This window comes from Marmota monax, unplaced genomic scaffold (assembly GCF_021218885.2).
Source record: "Marmota monax isolate L192 unplaced genomic scaffold, Marmota_monax_Labrador192_F-V1.1 WCK01_AAM20220418_F8-fsc00142, whole genome shotgun sequence".
NCBI classification, from domain to species: Eukaryota; Metazoa; Chordata; class Mammalia; order Rodentia; family Sciuridae; genus Marmota; species Marmota monax.
This window is the reverse complement of record NW_026692025.1, coordinates 4,429,719-4,448,141: the sequence shown is the minus strand read 5'-3', so window position 1 is coordinate 4,448,141 and position 18,423 is coordinate 4,429,719. Positions and strand designations below refer to the sequence as shown.

At 44.9% G+C, this 18,423-nt stretch overlaps 1 protein-coding gene across 1 annotated transcript in view; it reads left to right on the top strand.

Annotated features, from left to right (window-relative positions):
* Mamld1 (mastermind like domain containing 1) overlaps window positions 1-18,423 on the top strand; it is a 102,172-nt gene that overhangs the window by 56,581 nt on the left and 27,168 nt on the right. The window contains exon 3 of the mRNA XM_046453601.2: window positions 11,656-13,557. Within this exon, the coding sequence (XP_046309557.1) occupies window positions 11,656-13,557 (1,902 nt within the window). The remainder of the gene's footprint in view (window positions 1-11,655; window positions 13,558-18,423) is intronic.

The window sequence follows — 18,423 nt, the reverse complement described above, 5'->3', positions numbered from 1 at the left end:
GTTTCCCTTGGAACACTGGCCAACAGTTGCACAATAATAAGTATCATTAGTGTAGGTGAAGCATACCATTTTGGACTGCTGCATAACACGGTTCAGAAATGGTCGCACTGTAGTGGAAATGTTTAAGTTTTTCAGTTCCAAAAAGGTTGCTTATCCAACCCTTCTATGAACAATGGGCCTGCATGTTCCCCTGCAGTGCAGTGAGGGCACTTCGGAAATACCTTATTTCCCAGGGGGAAGAGGCTCGGCTCACACACTGTGGACTGGGAACTCCATGCAGCACATAAGCTGCTTTGGTTAATGCAGTTGAGTTAGTGCGTGGCTCCAGTCCTTGGCATACTATTTACCAACGAGTTCACAACTGGGACCACATGGCCTGCAAAGCCTCAGACAGTCACTATCTGGGCCTTTCCAGGAAAAGTTTGCCAAGCCTGATCCAGGTCACTGGGCATGTGGTACCAGTTTCCCTGAGGCCTTTGTTGCCCCCAATACGTGGGCACTGTCCTCACTACTCACTTGAGGTAAAATCATAGGACCTTATGTCTCCCCACGTGCTTCTTCTCCATCCCCTCCACCCCATGCCACCGTACTGCAGCTGGCCCAGACCCCACGCTGTCAATCCCATCCTCCTTGGGAGTTCTTACATCTGCAGCTGTTCCTTTTTCTTCCTATAACATTCATTTCTCCCCCTTTGGCATCCAGAGAGGTTTCACAAACATCGAACTGATCTTTCTGCAGCTTCACCACTCCCCCCCATGGTTTCACACTGCAAACAGAATATCATCCAGCCCCCTTCCCATGGCCTGCAAGGCCCTCTGTGAGCTCCTGGCTACTTCTCCAGCTCACTGTGTGCCAGGCACGCTGGCCGCCTGCTCATCACCACAACAGACCAAGAGCCTTCCCTCCAGGGCCAGGGCCTTTCCACATGCTGTGCTCTTGCCTGGAGTGTGTTGTCCCTGTGCTTCTCTGCCTGCTCCTTTCTGCATTAGACCTTCACTTAAAAGTCTCCTCCTTAGAGGACCCCCACCCACTCTCGATCACATCACTATTTTTTCAATGCTGCTCACTCTGGTTTTGTTCCTGTTGTTCTACTGTTTGCCCCACTAGAATTCCAGCTCCTCTGTTGTTGACACTTCTCTTCCCTGGCACATGCTCATTTTGGTGGAGGTCTCTTCTGGGCCCCTCAGCAGCCTTGCCTTGCATTTTTAAAAGTCTCCATCTCTGGTGGAGGGAAGCTCAGTGCCACTCTAGCTGCTTCTTTTCTAGAACAAGCTTCAGGTGCTGAAGTCTAGTGTTAGGGCTGCTGTGTGACTATCAGAAGACGACCTAAACATTTTCTTGCCTCTCATCTTCCCTCAAGTAAAGCCTTTAGGGTTTGGAACAATGGACTTGGCCTAGATAAAATTCCTCCAGGAAGTCAGTCTACAAACACGAACACCCAACACCTGCTTTCTGAATAAATGGCTTCACACAGCTAAGTGTACAGTAGCTAACCACTCTTTATTTTTTTATCACATGACATCTAAGGAACTTAAATTGCTTTGCCCCTTCCTGTAGTTAAATCTGACATAAAATTATTTTACTGGCATCATGTTAACAAACACGAATCTCCTGTGTTTCCCGAGTAATTCAGCTTCAATTTCCCAGATAAGGAAAAATTAAGTATGAATGACTGCAAGGAGACAGGCTGTTTTGAGATCTCTGTTAATAACACATTCAAAATGAGTCTTCTTCCTCAGGCCCAGTCAGTGGAGCTTCTTACAGAGTGCTATAACAAGAAATTAATATCCTGTAGGAGCACCTCCACCCTCATACCAGTATATCATCATGTTTTGACCACCATGACTACCAGCTCAATTACCCATCAACTCTGCCACTTACTTGTTCACACCTGTACCACTACCACCATCACCATTACCTATATCACCTCCACCATCTCTACTACTTACCTCTACTCCCCGCCACTACCATCACCACTATCACCACCTCTGCCCACTTCTATCACGTCAAGCAACTCTACCACCAGCACCAGCATCTCTCTCTTTCTCTCTCTCTCTCTCTTTCTCTCTCTCTCTCTCTCTCTCTCTCTCTCTCTCTCTCTCTCTCTCTATCACACACACACACACACACACACACACACGCACACAAAAGGACACTCAATTATGCAATTACAGATACAGTCCATATATAGTATATTAAATACATGTTTTAATTGTCATTATTTTCAATATGTAACCTACTCTTCTTATTGTGTGCTTTGGGGCTGTGGAACATCATGTATTTGTGATGAACATTGAATTAAAGTTGACTCTAAGAAAGGGTGATATCCCCTAATGTATACTCTTAAAAAAACAATAAATTTAGGTGAGGGATCTTTCACTTCATAAAGTATATACTGAGGATTTCCTTTCAGTGGCAAATTCTTGTTGCATTTTATTATGATTTGGTTTACAAAAGTTAGCCTTGCACACAGCTGTTCAGGAGCTCAGCCAATGACTAAAGACAGATCTGCCCTGAATGGCAAATGTTGCTGAGTAAGCCATGTTAACAGCTATTTTAGGACCACCAGGAATGTGTTTGCATTTTCAGGAGTAGAAAGAGAGATAATATTTATTTGGTATCTACATCACACCAGGCACTATGCTAACTTTACATTTCTAAGCTCATATAATCCTTATAACAAATGGTAAAGTAGCTTCACTCTCCCCATTTTGTTGGTAAGAAAACAGGCTCAAAATTATTTGCTTGAGGGACTGGGGCTGAGGCTCAGTGGTAGAGTGCTTGCCTCACACGTGTGAGGCCCTGGGTTCAATCCTCAGCACTACATATAAATAAATAAAATAAAATAAAGGTATTATGTCCATCTGCAACTAAAAAAAAAAAAGATTTGCTTGAGGTCTCTACAAATAAGAGCCATGGTTTCAGCAGACTGAGGGTTCAAGACCTATCTGCAGCACTCTCACCATCCCACACTGCTAAGTTCAGCAATTGGAATTTGATGTCCAGAAGTTTCTTTATTTGATCAGATCCTCCATTTGTCTACAACACTTTTAATATGCATGGAGTATTTGGCAGTTCAGTCAGGTCAATAACAATGCACCTGGTACCTGAGGGAAGATAAAGGGCTTTTTAGGCAAATGTTTGGGCCCTCGAAGATCAGCAAATTCCTAGTAGCCAAACTACCTTAATGTTCATACTAAAAACTGCAGGAGGAGCTTCCTTGTTTAAGGCTGCTGCTATCTGGCACTCTCCTGTGATGTGTAACTTGGAAAATCCTAGGGCAAGTACAACAGTCCTTACAGCCAAATTGAAATGCTATGACTGAGACTGAACAGCAGATTTTTTTTTTTTTTTTTTTAATTTTTTATTGTGGGTTGTTCAAAACATTACAAATTTCTTGACATATCATATTCCACACTTTGATTCTAGTGGGTTATGAACTCCCACCTTCACCCCATACACAGATTGCAGATTCACATCAGTTACACATCCATTGATTTACAAATTGCCATACTAGTGTCTGTTGTGCTCCGCTGCCTTTCCCATCATCCACCCTCCCCCCTCCCCACCTCTCCCCTCCCCTCCCCTCCTCTCTCTCTACCCCCTCCACTGTATAACCCTGAGGGTCTCCTTCCATTACCGTGCAATTTACCTTCTCTCTCCCTTTCCCTCCCACCTCTCATGCCTGTTAAATGTTAATCTTCTTCTCCTGTTCTTCGTCCCTACTCTGTTCTTAGTTACTCTCCTTATATCAAAGAAGATATTTGGCATTTGTTTTTTAGGGATTGGCTAGCTTCACTTAGCATAATCTGCTCTAATGCCATCCATTTCCCTGTAAATTCTATGATTTTGTCATTTTTTAATGCAGAGTAATACTCCATTGTGTATAAATGCCACATTTTTTTTATCCATTCGTCTATTGAAGGGCATCTAGGTTGGTTCCACAGTCTTGCTATTGTGAACTGTGCTGCTATGAACATCGATGTAGCAGTGTCCCTGTAGCATGCTCTTTTTAGGTCTTTAGGGAATAGACCAAGAAGGGGAATAGCTGGGTCAAATGGTGGCTCCATTCCCAGCTTTCCAAGAAATCTCCATACTGCTTTCCAAATTGGCTGCACCAATCTGCAGTCCCACCAGCAATGTACAAGTGTACCCTTTTCCCCACATCCTCGCCAGCACTTGTTGTTGTTTGACTTCCTAATGGCTGCCAATCTTACTGGAGTGAGATGGTATCTTAGGGTGGTTTTGATTTGCATTTCTCTGACAGCTAGAGATGTTGAGCATTTTTTCATGTACTTGTTGATTGACTGTATGTCCTCCTCTGTGAAGTGTCTGTTCAGGTCCTTGGCCCATTTGTTGATTGGGTTGTTTGTTCTCTTATTGTCTAATTTTTTGAGTTCTTTGTATACTCTGGATATTAGGGCTCTATCTGAAGTGTGAGGAGTAAAGATTTGTTCCCAGGATGTAGGCTCCCTATTTACCTCTCTTATTGTTTCTTTTGCTGAGAAAAAACTTCTTAGTTTGAGTAAGTCCCATTTGTTGATTCTAGTTATTAACTTTTGTGCTATGGGTGTCCTATTGAGGAATTTGGAGCCCGACCCCACCGACTGTAGATCGTAGCCAACTTTTTCTTCCATCAGACGGCGCGTCTCTGATTTGATATCAAGTTCCTTGATCCATTTTGAATTCACTTTTGTGCATGGCGAGAGAAAGGGATTCAGTTTCATTTTGTTGCATATGGATTTCCAGTTTTCCCAGCACCATTTGTTGAAGATGCTATCCTTCCTCCATTGCATGCTTTTAGCCCCTTTATCAAATATAAGATAGTTGTAGTTTTGTGGAAAACAGCAGATTTTATGTTACTGAAATTACGTGCCTTTTCCTCAGTGTCCAAGCATAACCTCTAGGTCACCTTGGGTAGGCTGACTTTCTTCCAAAGTGTCCATACATCTAGTGCCATGCACATCTGGATTCTTGGTACACTGTTTCTGATCTGCACTCTGAAGTTTTGAGTGTCAAGCTCTGCTCTGCCACCAACTTAATTGTACTACTTGAAGAAATTGCTTGGCCTCTCTGAGCCTCAGTTTACCCATGTGAAAAACAAGGATCTGAAGTAAAACCATGACTATATCCTACAATTGCTGTTTGAACCAATGAATGAGAAAGTCCATTTTCCACTGACAGAGGCTATAATCTTACAAAGGTCTGTGGTTGATAACACCAAGAATTGCAGCTGAAGTTCAAAAACAGTCCAATATGTTGGGAGTCTATATAGATCCCTCATGACTACTGCTTGAGTGCTTGTGTAATTGGAATAAACATCACAAATCCCCCACATCCTTGGAAAGGCTTTGGTATAGGAGCCACCTCCTGTGTGCACATAAAAATGCAGAACTTGACTCCTAGGCATGTATTCCCTGCTCAGGCAGGCTCTGCTGTTTACTTGTGCAGACACATATCTTGCTGTTTCTGACCAGGTGGTGGCCAGAGATAATTCTAGAGTGGTGTTCTACTTGGTTGAATAGATGGGGAACATATGATCAGCTTGCCTTAACAGGATTCCAGATGTGGAGTTGGGCTAAAGGAGCCAGGAGGTTGAGGAGTAGGTACAGCAGAACAGGCTTCTGGAGGACCATGCCTTTAAAGAGGCTTCTTGCCTCAAAGTAAATGCAATCCAGGCTAGATGGCTCATTTCAGTTGGAATGGGAATACAACAACCTCTCCAACTCAAATGGCAGTGACCCACGGGTCCTCACAAACTCTGCCATAGGATTCTAGGCTTCTGTTAAACCTTACCCATGATGCAATTTTAGATCAGAAAGCTAAATGTGATTTAGATGACAAATCAGAACCAGTTTTCTAGTTGCCTGATCTGACCATGCTTTTCTCTCTTGGCTCTCTGTCTGTTTGGTGTTAGAATGGTGGATATCTTCATTCAGCCTGGAGACAGGAAAAGTGTTGCCTACATCAAACTCTGGTTCTGTCAGAGGCCGTGGGCAGTGCAAGGCAGCAGGAGCAAATAGGTGCTTCTCTAAAGAAGTTGCAGAAGCTAGGGGGATGTAGCTCAGTGGGAGAGCACTTGCCTAGCATGTGGAGGCCCTGGATTCCATCTCAGACTACCAAAATAGAGGTTTCCTTTTGCCAGCCTGGAAGTTGACTTTGAGGCTTAGCCCTCTCTGCCACATTTTCATCTAGTTACAATAGTGGACATTCCCCCCATATTTTTATCGGGGCATTATAATTACACATAATGGTGGAATTTATTGTTGCATATTCATACATGTATAGACTATAACAATATAATGTGGGCAATGTCATTTCCTAATATTTCCCCATTCCCTTCCCTCTGCCCTCCCTCTGATCCCTTTCCCGTACTCTACTGCTTTCCCTTTTCATGAGACCTCCAACCCCCACAAATGGTGGACATTTCAAAGAGGACTTAGATTATGGAAAACAGTTTGGTGGTTCCTCAGAAAGTTAAGAGTTAAACCCTAGAACCCAGCCATTCCACTCCCCAAACAACCAAAGCAGATATTCAACAAAAACTGCATACAGATGTTCATGGCAGCACTAGTCGTAATAGCCAAAAGGGAGAAACAATCCAGATATCCATCAATTGATGAATAGGTACATAAAAAATGTGGCCATTTTAATATCCCATATGATGGGATATTATTCAGCCATAAAACTCCTTGGGTTAGGATGATCCTTTGAAGTCTAAGCAACAGTGTGGAGATAGGCCCAAGAACTGCTATTGCAAAAGTAATTTTAATGTGCCATCCTGGCGTGAGTTGGGTCATGAGGGGAACTGGGGCATGGAGGCAAGGCTGGTAGGGTCTTGCTGTAAGAAGAGCTGGTGCTACTTCATTTACCCAATCACAACCATTCTTAGAAATGCTCTGGATAATGTGTTTGGCTACCCCATGTGTTGCATGATTTTTACATAGCTTAAACCATTCTAACTAATGGCTCCTTATTGTGGCAGCGTAGCTCTACCCAGCATTATATTATATCGCTGAAATGTACCAGTAGCCCCTCTAAAAATCCTCTCATACCTTCAGGGATCAACCCAGGGGCTTCCCCAGCTGTCAAATCACCATCAGCAAGGAGCCTTCCACTGCCTAAAGGATCCTGCATTTAAAGACACAGCCAAGAAGGTGACACTTGTGAGAGGAAGGCCTGAGTATCCAGGGAGCAAGGGAGGTGGAGATAAGTGCTCCCCATCTGATATATATTCATCAGCCAAATCTGAGGCCTCAAATAGTGTTGTATGGCATGAAAGCAGGGCCCACCAAATGAGTTGAGACTGTTGGTATGGCTGCCCTCCACTCCCTGGGTAGGTCTCTGAATGCAAGTCTACACTCTTAGCCTGCCTGGATGGCTCATCTGCACATGGGCTCTAGGTAGACATATAGAAAGCTGGGGACAGGGTCCATCATAGCCCAGGGCAGCCTAAAAATATTTATAGCAGGCCTAGAGCTGTAGCTCAGCGGTAGAGTGCTTGCTTAGCATGTGTGAGGCTCTGGGTTCGATCCTCAGCACCACATAAAAATAAATAAAAATGATAAAGGCATTGTGCCCATCTACAACTAGAAAAAAATTAAAAGAAAAGAAATATTTACAGCATAATTATGGGATTTCACAGCCCACTAGTTTATGGAATATCTGGGCCTCTCTGCTTTGCATGGTGTCTAAGCATTACAGCTTATGGGTATTTTTTTTAATATACTTATTCCTAAGTTTTAGGTGGATACAATATGTTTATTTTACATTTATGTGGTGCTGAGGATCGAACCCAGTGCCTTGTGCATGCTAGGTGAGCTCTCTACCACTGAGCCACAATCCCAGCCCCTTATGGGTGTTTTCTACTGGTTTCGTCACTCACCAAATGAAGGGAAGTCCGGCATTTGTAAGAACTGCCCAGGCACTTGGAGGAGCACTTCCTTCCTCACCCCTCTTCCACCTCTTTAGAGCATTTCAGAAAGAGATATTTTCTTCATTCATTCACTGTGTGACCTGATTGTGCCTCAGTTATATTTTCCTAATAGCAGATGGTTGGGGTCTGCAGGCAGGAGGCTCTATACAATTTGTAGCCTTCGGTTGATCCCCTTGCTGAATGCACTGTGTATGACAGAGGAGCCCACAGCAACTGGAGTGGGACTTGTCAGAAAGCACACATGGAGTCAGTGTGTTGGTCCAATGCCTACTGGGGTTGCCCTGCTGCCATTGGCCTGGACTGCGTATGCGTATGACTGGGTGGCCCTGAGACAATGCATCTTGTCACCGGGCCCTCATCTGAAGAAAATGAAGCATCCTGTTCTCATTGTAGGAACTAGGAGCCTCTACCTGCATCTGGTGCTGAACATGTAGTTTCTGCTAGCTCAAGGAAAGTTGGGGGCATCAGGAAATCCCCCATTGGTAGGTCAAGGTTGAGACATCACTGACTCCTGTTGAAGACAGTCAGCATTCAAGGCTCCCTGCTGATACCAAATACCCTGATTGTCCAGAGCCTCATGTGTTGCAGTTCTGGAAATGCTGATAATCCTGTTGTCCTACATAAACTTCAGTGTCAGTGTTTTGGAACATTCCACTGAAAAACAAACATGAAAATGACATATATGCCCAAATATAGGCATTTAAAATGGATATTCATCTGAGCCCATGTATATATCCAGGCATATTCTCATATGCTCATCCCCCCCCCCCCATAAACCCAGTCATGATGCACCATTGTCTTATCTATTCTGGGCCTACATTTTCGTTACTTTCTTCTGAGCAGATCTGCTGGGGAAATATCCTTATCCTCAGAAGGCTGGAAATCTAGTCTGTTTGGCCAACATCAAGTGCCTGGAAACTCATTGGGGGGAAGTGTCATAGTACTGAAAATAAAGTTGTTGATACTCAGATGTACTTGTAGGAGAGACCAGAAGAACCAGCAAGCAAATTGCCCTGAGCTAAAACAGTGGAGACAATGAGGAGAAAGAGGAGACTAAACAAGCCACAGGCAATTTTTACCTTCTTAATAATCTTACACAAAAGCCTAAGTGCTCAGTGTCCTCTGTGGGGAACAGGGGGAGAATGAGGCTCCCTGATACCTTTGACCTTTTACCTTCCTATCCAATAGGAGCTGTGCATACCTCTTCCTGGCCTTTTGTTGGTATCTATGTGAAACTTTCAGCAAGAGAGTCCAAAATTAAGCATTTAAAACAGCCTGCCAGGCATATTTGGAAAGAGTATTGCTCATAAGTTATGTTCTTTATTTTGCTTATTCCATTTCATGAGCCTGGACTGTATTCTTATACTCTATTCCTTTTTCTAAGAAATTTTTGTCCTTTTTGTCATTCTGAACTAAAAATGTAGAGAGGGAAGCATTGCCATATGTCATTGTTCAGACAGAACCAGAAATAATGTTGACTTCACAGCTGAACTTAGCCCCAATCAGAAGGATTGCCTTTGTTTTCTCATGACTTAGGGGGTGGGGAAGCCATCACATGCTTCAAAATGCATTTTAATGAATGTTTATAAGGTCATGGGGATCACATTGGTAGCTTTGTCTGCCTGATTATGAAATGGGACTCTGCAGGCAACTATGTATGGAGAGAAACTAATTCATTTCTACCACCAAATGCAGGACCTGCAGGGGCTCTGGCTGAAAGTTGGGACATTTGAGGTCTAGGATCCTTATCCCTTAACTGACTGTATGGCCAAATGCAAATTATAGCCCCTTCTGTTTTTTGTAGAAGTAGAGGGTTTAGATCTGCTCTCTAGGAATCCTACCAACATCTATGGCTTCACTCTATGTCACAGACTCAGGGCAGGAATCTGTGTAATATGTGGACTGAAGGAAGTAAGAAATGGCTGATATCTAGAACTAATAGCTTGCTGTCACTGAGACCACAGAGATTGGAAAACAGCACACTTAGAAAATGAGAAGATTTGTTTACAAAGGTCTGGAAGCTTGGTCGGGGACATTGGGAAAGGAAGTCTTTCCAGAGGAGTGAGCTCTCTTGATCTGGTGTATTTGATTTAAGACAGTAGCCATGGAATTCAGTAGAAAACATGTGACCTGGGCAGGTAGAATCTCAGCAACAGCACCCATTGGCCCAGGAGACCTGGCAAAGTTGCCAGTGTGGCAGTGGGCATGGGGAAGGCCTAGCCAGCCTCTCACAATGGAAATGAGTAAGAAATCATGTAACCATGTAAAAAGGAAGCACTGAAGTGAGCCTTTATCTAGGGGCATTTAGAATCACCCATGGGACTGTGTACAAGCCCTATCCTGGATGAGATTAAAGCAATTGATTTGTGATAAGAGGTTCTGGGAATCTGGATGTTTCTAAGTGATTTGAGTGTTCAGCATGGCCTTAAGGCTCACAGCACTGAGGGAGCTACATTTTTGTTCATCTGGCCATGAGGGCCATGATTCTTTTCATCATGCTGGTGAGAGGGGGGATATCTCTATCTAATGTAACAGCACTGTATGTCCTAGACAGACTTCCAAAGCTGAAATTAGGAGCTCTTATGTGAAAAAGTGCTTTAAGAGAACTATACCTATTCACCTGTTGACATTCATGTGACTGCCAAGTCCCTGTCTTCCTTTTCTTATTTTGATTATTCCCACATGCTCTGCTCCACCCTACTCCCTTTCCCCCTTTACCTGTTGACAGGCAGTTTATTAACATGAGAGCCATTGATAAGTGTGTAAAGCCATGAAAGAGTAGGAAATACTGCATTACTGGCAGTTTTGCTTTGTTCCCAAAGGCTGTGCTTTTATACGTGGGGAACAGCTCTCCCACGGTACAGATCCCACAGAGGGGCCTTTTCCGGTTGTTTGATATCTCCCCAACCTGAGGATGCATCTGCAGAGAGGAATTTCTTATTTAAATAACCTTATACGTGGGTTTTCCCCCCTTGGATTACAAGTTCTTCTCATTAAAAACAAACAGTACAGAAGTGTAGAGAATAGAAAAGGAATTGCCAGTAATCCCCAAGAAATGACTACTCCAAATGGTTGGATATAGGTTCTTCAAAGTTATGTTTTATGCATGTATAAGCAGTGTTTGTATGTGCATGTATGTGTGTATGTAAATAAAAATAAATGAAATGAGAACTACAATGTTCTGAAACTTAGACTTTTTTCTAAACCATATATATTAGACAGCTGCCCAAAAGAACACTCCCAGATCAGCTTCATTCCTATTGAGATTTAGTTTATTACCACAGTTTGATGCATTTAACCAAGACAGGGGTATCTGTAGACAAGTAGGAATTAAAAATATTCAGCCAGTTCTCCTTTGCTTTTTAACGCCTGCCTTTGGCAACAGGTACATAGAATGGTTTTGGCATAGTTTTATTGACCTCCCCTTTACATGGGCAAAGAATACCCTTGATGTGACTTTTTATCCTGTTTGGTATCCAGGTAGCATAACTCATTATTTGAAATGTAACAGGACTGTTGAAATGAAGCACAAGAACAAAGAAGCAAGCATTATAGTCGTTTTTTTAAAGGCTATATTTTATAGTTTTGACAACTATAAGTCTTAGACTGAGAGATGTTTTATCTTGCAGGTTTCCTATTCATTAACTTTAATGTGCCAAGCCTTTATAACATTTTTTCTCTCCCCCTTCCTGTCCCTTTCTTTCTTTCTTCTCTTTCAGCCACAGGGAACCCTTAAGAGGAGGCAGGAAGGAGACAACTACCAATTTGCAGGCATGGCTGATGGGGGTTACCCTAATAAAGTTAAGAGGCCCTGCCTTGAAGATGTCACCCTTTCTATGGGCCCAGGTACCCATCCCAGTACCCTCTGTACAGAGATGCAGGTTCCCATGTTATCAGTGAATCCTAGCTCTGCAGTGATGGGAGTACCTAATCAGTCATTACTACTTGAGAATAATGCCATGAATGGCAGTGTCACAGGCCCACCATTTGGAGTGCCACCAACCCCAGAAATGGAGCTGAAAGAACCCTCTGCTCCTTGCTATGAGAAAAACAGCCCACCTGCTGAAGACCAGGAACTTCAAGATCTGCTGGAAGAGTTAACCAAAATTCAGGAACCTTCTTCGTCTGAATTAGATCTTGAGAATATACTGGGGAGCAAGCCAGAAGAGCCATTGGTCTTACATCCTCCCCAGGCAACCGTAGGCATGCCCCCCCAGGCAACCGTAGGCATGCCCCCCCAGGCAACCGTAGGCATGCCTCCCCAGGCAACCGTAGGCATGCCTCCCAAGCTTCCAGTTCAGATGCCACAAATGGAGAGCGTTTGTTCCAGCAAGGCTTTTGCTTCGAGTTGCAGCCAAGTCACTGGCGTGTCAGTTCCAATCATGCCCTCCTCCACTGGGATCAGCCATTCTGTTCCTTCCACCAGTAAGCAGATGGTCTCAGTCAGTCCTTCAACAACACAGGCCAAGAACCAGGCCCAGGCCATGCTCCCTGTCACTTTGCCCCCATTACCAGTGCCGCAGTGGCATCATGCCAACCAGCTGAAAGCATTGGCAGCCAGCAAGCAGGGATCTGCTACAAAGCACCCAAGGCCCTGCATCGCCTGGTCTGGCCTGCCTCCTACAGGCATCTCCCCACCTTACCGTCCGGTGCCATCACCACACCCACCACCACCACCACTACCACCACCACCCTTTGGCTCTCAGAGCTTCATGGGACCCTGCATATCATCCAACAGTTCCTCAGGCAGCACTGTGCAAGCCTCGCCCAATGCCTTACTCTCCAGCATGACGTCTGGCAGCAGTGCCACTATGGGGCCCACCTTGCACTATGTTCCTGAGAAGCATCCCAGTGTGGCTGTCAATCAACAACCACAGTTTGGCCAACAGAGCTCCATTCTTGCAAACCTGGTGTCCTCTGCAATCAAAAGTCCTCAGGGACACCTGATGTCTGCTCTGCCCACCAGCAATCCAGGGCCATCCCCACCCTATCGCCCAGAGAAACTCTCCAGCCCAGGCTTGCCACAGCAGTCCTTCACTCCACAGTACTCTCTGATCAGGAGCCTCCCTCCCACCAGTACTCAGCTAAGTCAGCAGCAGCAGCAGCAGCAGCAACAGCAGCAGCAGCAGCAGCAGCAGCAGCAGCAACAGCAGCAAGCAAATGCCATCTTCAAGTCCATAACCAGCAATTCATCCAAAACCATGACCATGATCATGCAACAGGGGCTGACCAATTCCAGCCCAGAAGCCCCTGAACCATTTACCTTTGGCAACACCAAGCCATTGTCCCACTTTGTTTCTGAGCCAGGCCCCCAGAAGATACCCTCCATGCCTGCCCCCTCCAGGCAGCAATCCCTGCTTCACTACTTGCAGCAGCCCACACCAGTGCAGGCCTCCTCAGCCACTGCCTCCTCCACTGCCACTGCCACCTTACAGCTGCAGCCACCACAGCCACTGCTGCCACCACCACAGCCACTGCCACCACCACCACAGCCACTGCCGCCACCACCACCACCACCACAGCCTGACCATTCTGCATTCCTACTGCAGCAGATGATGCAGCAATCCCAGCGCTTTCAGCGATCAGTGGCCTCAGATTCCATGCCTGCTCTGCCCAGACAGGTAAGAGGATCTCACACCTGGTGGTGTTCCTTTGTTGTGAAATAAGAACTATGTTTTATGCTATTGAAACCTGGCTTTGGAGGGCAAATCCAGGCTATTGTCCTCTCTGAGGCTGGACTTGACTCTGGCAAAGTCTATGTCAGTCATCTAATTCTGTGTGGGTAAAGCAGTGTTAATGAGGCCAAGGTTATGGTTTCAGTGCCTGTTCATGTCGCCCAACTCCCCTGGGAGGAAAGCAGTACTTACAAAGCTCCCAGGAGAAGGAAAGGCAAGAGGAGGACAAGTCAGCATTGTGTAGAAATGTACTGTCTTCCCCAGCACTGGCTGTGCAGCAGAACTTGTGAGGTCTTCTTGGGATGCAAGGAAGTTTCACTGATTGCTGGTATAAGGATGAACACTAAGCCTTCTAGAAATGCCTTAGCAATCACTTGCTGAACAACTTCAGTGTTCCATTCATCACTGTGTTGGACACTGAGGCAGGTGCTGAAGGAAAAAGGCACTAGCAAGGTAGTTAACTCTTACTGTCTCCATTTTACAAATGAAGAAACTGAGGCTCAGAGAGTTGCAATGACTTGCCCAGAGTCACACAGATAGCAAGGGGCAGAGCAGGAACTTAAAGCCAGGAAGCTTTTTTCCAGAACCTGTGCTCTTCTTGAAATTACTTTTGATCCCTCCTGTTCCTTCATCTCCTAGTTTTTTCATTCATTAAATGCAGCTCAGTTTTCTTGGTGGTGTTCGTTACATTTCCCACTTGTCATTGCTCTGATCTTTGCCTATACTAGTTATCATCTGCTGTGTAACAAATTATCCCAAAGCACCAATTTTGAACCACATGTGTACATTAGCTCAGTTTTTGTGGGTCAGGAATCCTGGAACAGCTTAGCTGGGACTTCTGGCTCACTGTCTCTCAGAAGGCTGCAGTCATGCAAGACTCCACAAGGAAGGATCTGCTTCCAGGCTCACTTACATGGTTGTTGGCAGGAAGTAGTTCCTTGCAGGCTATGGGGCTGAGTGTTCAGTTCCTCACAAACTAGTTCCTTAACACATATCCTCTTCACAGAGCATCTCACTGCATGGTAGCTGGCTTCATCCAAGTGGGCAGGAGAGAGGTGCCAGCAAGTCAGAAGCCATAGTCTTTATAATAATCCAGTCTATATTCTCTTCATTAGATGTCAGCCAGAGAGATTTTGTGAAGGATGACTACTTGGAGGCAGAGCTCAATAGAGGCCATGTCTCATGTATGCCTGCCCAGAATACTGTTAGTCATGATCCTCTTTTCTATCATTTTATCCTTTCCCAAGTTTGGATCCTCTTGATTCAAAATATGAATTTATGCAGTTGGCTCTTAACTAGTTTCCCCCAAAGAACCATCCACTTTTCTAAGAGTTGCCCTGGTCATGTTTCCCACTTGCTCAAAAGTCCCCAGAGGGTCATAGCATGGCCCCCACCAACCTTCTTAGACTCAGTGCCTATGCCTTGTACTTTGCTTCACTAACATCTTAATCCACCCTGTGTAGTCTTAGCCTTGACCCCTGCTCTTCCCCATGCCTAGCTCTTTCTTCATCCCTTTTCTCTCCTGTCCAACTCCTGTAGTTCCCTAAGGCTCAAGCACTGTGCCATCAGGAAGCATTCTCCTGACTATCCTTCATGCTTCCATTTCCCACATGGCCTCCGTCTTCTATACAGCATTCAAGGAGAAGATGTCTTTAAAGTGCTTGGTCAGGGACCTAACCCAAGGAAAGCTCCAGTGAGGAACTGAACTCCTATTCAAGGATGACCATGGCAGCCCCCTAGAGATAAATAATTTTTTCATCCAGGTCTCATGGAGCCTAACCAAGCAGAGTGCTTGACACCAGGGAATTGATCATTCCATTTATGTACACAGAAGGCAGAGCTCCCAGGGGGGTGGCCATAGTAAGCAGCATGAGGACTGACTCAGCAGGCATGACAGGGCAGACCACCTGGGGACTCAGGCCTTTGTCTGCAGTTGAGGAACACTGTGGTTTGGTTTCATGATAGTGCTGTTGCTATCTGTTTGCATGGACTTCTGCAGCTATCTTGGTGGAGCAGTGGCATCGACTCTGGAATTCTCAGTAGTAAGCATGGCCCTTATCCTAGAGGTATTTCACCATCTAACATTTTGAGCCATTGTTGTTTTGTTTTGTCTGCAATTGGGTACATTCATAGGCTTGGTGCATTGTCCCAGAGCCAGATCACCTGGAATCATGGAAATCACATCCAACCGGTTACTCAGATGGGACTGGAGAATGTTTTCAGGAGAAAGACCAAGCAGCCATGCTCTCTAAGGCTAGAAGCCAAAAGGGGCTCAGAGACCTCTGACAGCAGAGAGAGTCTGGGCTCCCTACATGACATATTGTCAGGAGAATTACCTTCCCAGACAGTGTCAGCCTGTACTCAAGGACTAGACATGGGACTCAGTGATTCACTTGCCTTTTATCATTTGAATCCTCAGAGGTAACCCACAGTCACTCAGCAAGTCAAACAACACAGAGTCTGGATACAGAGCCCACATTCATACTTCTGTGCATGAGGCATTGCCTCTGGAACTTTCTGTTCCTACCTTCACTTCTTACCTGTTTCCTCTTCTACAAAATGGTGTGATGAGAGGTCATTTGAGGATTAAATGTTTAGAAATCTGAAGTACTTTGGAAAGGGCTTGGCAAAAGGTTTTTATAACCACTATGACTTTTAACTCTTGACCTTGAACCCCCAGATCTGTTTTTCTGGGGCTAAGGTATGAATCTCAAACCAGGAACTTTGTCAGGACAGAATGTGAAAAGCACTTTTCTCCAGCTTTGTGTCTGCCATGAGGCTGACAAGAGTTGCAGGACCTTCCTGTTCTAGGCCATGCCCCCACCCCCCCACTCCCCCACTCCCACACCCCCCCCACCCCCACACCCCCACCCCCACAAGAAACCCAGGGCTGGAAGAAAAAGGAAAGAGCCATGTTCACTTTGCTGTCTCTGCTCTTGCCCCAACTCTCCTTAGCACTCCAATTTCTACATGGCTCTCTTTCAGCCAGAATGCCACAAGCAGCCCCCTGTTCCCTCTTTTCCTTCTCTTGACCTTACCCAGTAACTTTAAGGTCTACAAACTCAGCTTTACATGGCATTTGTTAGCTTGGGGCACTTTTCCTGAGTTACAATGGAGATATGTTTGAATCTCAATCTTAGCTTTTCTACTCACCCCTAACACCATAGGAGGGATTGAAACCAAGGGCATTGAACTTAGGGACAGTTTACTACTGAGCTAATCCCCAGCCCTCACTAGTTACTGGGGGTCTCACTGAGTTGTGGAGGCTGAACTCAAACTTGCAATTCTCCTGCCTCAGCCTCCCATTTCACTGGGATTATAGGTGCGCACCACTGTGCCCAGGTGGATCGTATTTTTTTAAAAGAATAGTTTCTAAATGTGAGGTGAGAAACAAACCCTACAGTAATCAGAAAAGCAAAATTCAGTTGTTTATAGGATCTCATTCTTATTTGCAGGCTAGTATTTCTCAACTTGGGGGAATTTCACTTTACTTGTTGAAATAATGATTGAGTTTCACTGAACCATTCACTTCCATGTCAGGTAAAAGGCAAATGCTTGTCTGGCTTCAGGAAAGCAGTTCAGTGTGGCAGGTTAAACAAGGGCACTGGATGCAGACAGAAGTAGTTTCCAGTCTGGTTGTAGACACTGAGCAATGTTCCTGAACCTCAGCAGCAAATGGGGAAAAAACAGTCTCTAACACAAAGGTGTTGAGAAGATAAAGAAGATGAAATTAGGGACTGGGGCTATAACTCAGTTGGTAGAGTGCTTTCCTTGCATGCACAAGGCCCTGGGTTCAATCCCTAGCACCACAAAAAAAATAAGATGAAATTACTCAGGCATACACTTAGGCAGGACCAGTGTACGCTTGTGGCCTTAGATCTAAAGCCCATGTGGCCAATGACAGTCTAGTGGAGACCATTTGAGACTTGATCACGGTAATATGGTGTAAATCCCAAATACACACAACCCTCCAGTGGAATCTGGAGAAACATTTTATTATTTTTGCAGATAAGCATTCATATTGAAGTCCAGGTCAAATATTGCCCAAAGTAAAATTTGTGACCAGATTTACAAACATAAACTTTAACTTTCAAAGCGTCTTGAAACTTGAAATTACAGTAAAGAGATATGGACCTGGAATTACTGAGAGAAGGATTTTTAAATCTCTCTCATGACACACTCAGAGTGAGTTTGTTCTACTCCAATACTATATCTGCCCCACCTTACCCTCAGACTGGGTGACATATCTGTTTTTAATCAAAGTGAGGTAAAATGAATTTTGTCCCCATGATTTGATACCCCTTCAACCTGAAAACTGTAAGAGATTCTTGAGTGTGTTGCAAAAATCAAGGTTAGGATTTAGTTCATTGGCTACTGGAGAATAGAACTTTCATTTACTTAAACAGGAAAACAAGATCTTCAAAGAGATGGAAGTTGCAGTGCACGAGAGCAGGGATAGCAGGATAGCAGGGGGCTGCCTCTAGCCAGAGGCCCTCAGTGCACGTGCTTTGGAGCCCTGCTCAGATCTGCAGGGCTGCAAGTGAGGCTTCATGGGGAGGAGGGATGTGGATGGTGGCCAGTTGGAATAAGAACAAAAAATCCTGGAATCCGATCCTTGAGGCAGGCCGCGAGGCACAGGGGGAAGAGGGCAGCTGCAGAGAAGTAGACCAAAAGGCACATGATGTTGTTTTGACAAATTCTGAGAGGAGAGAGAGAGGTGAACCCAGCCTGCCTTGGAGAAGCCTGAATTAAGCTCCTACTGGGTCTGCTCTGTTTTCTGTCTTTGACAAGAAGCGTCATATCTCCTTAGCT